Below are 2,967 nucleotides of genomic sequence, written 5' to 3' on the forward strand. Positions count from 1 at the left end.
GCCTTTCTGCAGCAGAGCTGTGCTGGCCCCTTTGCTCGCCCTGTGCTCCTTTGGGCACAGCCGACCCTTTAAGCCATCGCACCGCTCTGGAGCAGCAGCCAGGAGGTCGGTTTGGTGCCGCAACTGCTGTGCGGGTGGGAGCAGAGGGGCCCTCGTGGGGCTGCAGGGCTGCATTTGGGCCCCTTTGCATCCCTGCAGGGAGCTCTGCTGCATGGCCCCATGAGGAGCTGGGCACCTTGCAGAGGAGCGCGCAGCAGACGTTTGTGTCAGCTCCTTGCAGCCTAAAGCCCTTAGCACGAGTTCTGGCTAACGGGATTACTCACATTGACAGCACTAATGACAGCACTAATGACAGCACTAATGACAGCACTAATGACAGCACTAATGACTTAAGCTGTGCCCTCAGCCCTGGGGGGGTGGGCAGCAGGGGCTGGAGGGGGCAGCAGGGGCTGGGTGCTCTCCCTGTGGAGCCGAGGGGGGTTCCCTGCTCTGCCCTGGGATGTTCTCTGGCTTCCTTTGGTGCCCACCAGCACTGTGTGCTGCAGCACTCGGGCCGTCCCCACCCACATTCCTTCCCTGTCCCACTGCTGCACGGACCCCAACGTGCAGTGAGGGCTGCGGCTCTCACGCTGGGGTCTGCAGGCAGAAAGCTGCTGTGCTGGCACTCAGGGGGGACGGGCTGCGTGGTGACCTGTTGGGCTCCAGGCTGCCTTTAGCAGGGCACAGAACAGCCTCGGCGCAGTGCTTCCCCTCGCTGAGCACGGAGCAGGGCCGCAGCGGGGGCTCACGGTTCCCCCTCCCCGTGGCCGTGGGTGCGCTGGGGGTCCTGGACCATCCGGCTGCGATCTCAGCCCGCTGCCCAGCGCCGGCCCTGCTGGAGCTGCTCAGCCTTCTCCCATCCCTGAGGCAGCGAGGAGCACAGACGGAGCTCCCATCTAACGCAGCCCTCTGTGCCTGCGCTTCCGTTCCGCTCGAGGTCCTGGCCCTGCACGCGGTGCATTGCGGTGCATCGCAGCGCAGCCCTGCTGACGCAACGCTTCCCCCCCAGCCGTGCCGTTCCCCCCCACGCAGCGGCTGACGCTGAAGGAGGTGTTTGAGGACGGCAAACCGCGCCTGGACGTCCTCAAGAGCCACCTGGTGAAGGAGGGCCGCCTGGAGGAGGACGCGGCCCTGAAGATCATCAACGACGGCGCGGCCATCCTGCGGCACGAGAAGACCATGATAGAGGTGGAGGCTCCCATCACAGGTCAGAGCCCAAACGGAGCCGCGGGGTCCCGCCTGCGGGGCTTCCCTGAGCTGCTGCGGACGTGCCGCGTCCGTCCCGCTGGGCTCGGGGGCATCCCTGCGCTGCCACGGCCGCCCTCTGGGCGTTGACTCCGTCCCTCCTGTGTGCTCTTCCTCCTCCCCAGTGTGCGGGGACATCCACGGGCAGTTCTTTGACCTGATGAAGCTGTTCGAGGTGGGAGGATCGCCCAACAACACCCGCTACCTCTTCCTGGGCGACTACGTGGACAGGGGCTACTTCAGTATAGAGGTGAGCGTGAGGCTGAGCCTGGAGCTGGCAGACGTAGCGCACGTCGTGTCCCTCAGCTTGCATTCCATGCAGAATGCGGCCTCGGGGGTCTGCGCTGATATCCCTCAGGTTGCACTCCATGCAGACCCTCCTCCGGCTGCATTTTAAACTCCCCCTCCCCTCCCCATCAGGTTGCATTCCGCGCAGACTCCCTGAGGCTGCATTTTGCACTGACCTGTAGGTTGCAGGTCATGCAGCCCCCCTCAGGCTGCTGTCACACTGACCTCCCTTAGGTCGCGTTTAACGCAGACCTCCCTTAAGCTGCATCTCATGCAGAACCCCCTTAGGCTGCATTTTACACTGACCCCCCCTTAGGTTACATTCCATGCAGACCCCTCCTCCAGCTGCATGTTGCACCGACTCCCCCCTCCACCCCCAGGCTGCATTTGGCCCCGTGAGCCACTTTTGCAGCTCACACCAAGGCCAGGTCCTTGCAGCGGGCTTCTGAGGTGCTGCCAGGTTGGACCCGCCTGCAGCTGGACGTTGGGCTGTGCAGCAGCACGGGGCTGGCAGCTCGTATCTCTGCAACCAGAGGGAGAGCTGCTGTGCATCACCGTGGGGCAGCGGGAAGCGTGGGGCTGGGGGCTTCCCTGCAGGGGGGACGGAGCTTCCTGCAAAGCAGCTGTGCATTGCATGGCTTCCAGCTGCATTTGCGCTCCTGCAGGAGGGATCTGTGCCATCCCGAGAGCTGCAGCGCAGCGCCCTGCGGGGCACTGAGTTCAGCTGTGCGGTGAGCAGGAATGCAGTCTGTGCATCATCAGAGGTGCAGCAGTGGTGCCGCGCACCTTTGCCGGATCGCTTTTTCAAATCCAATTACAACGGGACGCACGAGCGCCGGCTAATTAAGAGTCGCACGTCCCCTAATTTAGCCAGGCTTCAACTCACCGCCTTCTGGGTGGTGGTTAAAGCTGAAATAGAGACCTCAGCAGCACGGTGCGGAGCTGCAGGTCGGAGCTTCCCACCACAGCGTTGTTCTCAGTGCCCCTGTGGAGCATCCCTCCGTCACCGATGCGATCAGGCCTTGTTTCTGCTGGCTGCACGCAGCTGGAGCTGCCTGCCGCTGCGTCCGACCCCGTTTGTGCTCGTATTTAGGGCAGGAGTTGCTCTGTAGGGCTGCGGCTCTGAGATCTGCGGCTGCTTGTAGGGCTGGGCTGCAGTCAGGGCTCCTCTCCGGGCGTCCACCCAGCAGTTTGTGGTGCAGCCCGCAGCCACGAGCCCCTGCGACGGGGTTTCGTGATGTCCCCTCACCCCTCCTTCCCCTTCCTGCAGTGCGTGCTGTATTTATGGAGCTTGAAGATAAACCATCCCAAAACGCTGTTCCTCCTGCGAGGGAACCACGAGTGCAGGCACCTGACAGAGTACTTCACCTTCAAACAGGAGTGTGAGTCACAGCG

The 2,967-nt window shown here is 63.3% G+C and overlaps 1 protein-coding gene across 1 annotated transcript in view; it reads left to right on the forward strand.

Annotated features, from left to right (window-relative positions):
- Window positions 1-1,029: 1,029 nt before the first annotated feature.
- Window positions 1,030-2,967, forward strand: part of LOC100543188 (serine/threonine-protein phosphatase 2B catalytic subunit gamma isoform-like) — a gene marked incomplete at both ends in the record, with an annotated part of 6,292 nt that continues 4,354 nt past the window's right edge. The window contains 3 exons of the mRNA XM_010727929.2: window positions 1,030-1,246; window positions 1,410-1,534; window positions 2,843-2,954. Coding sequence (XP_010726231.2) covers window positions 1,030-1,246; window positions 1,410-1,534; window positions 2,843-2,954 — 454 coding nt within the window. The remainder of the gene's footprint in view (window positions 1,247-1,409; window positions 1,535-2,842; window positions 2,955-2,967) is intronic.

The sequence above is a fragment of the Meleagris gallopavo genome, unplaced genomic scaffold (genome assembly GCF_000146605.3).
Source record: "Meleagris gallopavo isolate NT-WF06-2002-E0010 breed Aviagen turkey brand Nicholas breeding stock unplaced genomic scaffold, Turkey_5.1 ChrUn_random_7180001950499, whole genome shotgun sequence".
Classification (NCBI taxonomy): Eukaryota; Metazoa; Chordata; class Aves; order Galliformes; family Phasianidae; genus Meleagris; species Meleagris gallopavo.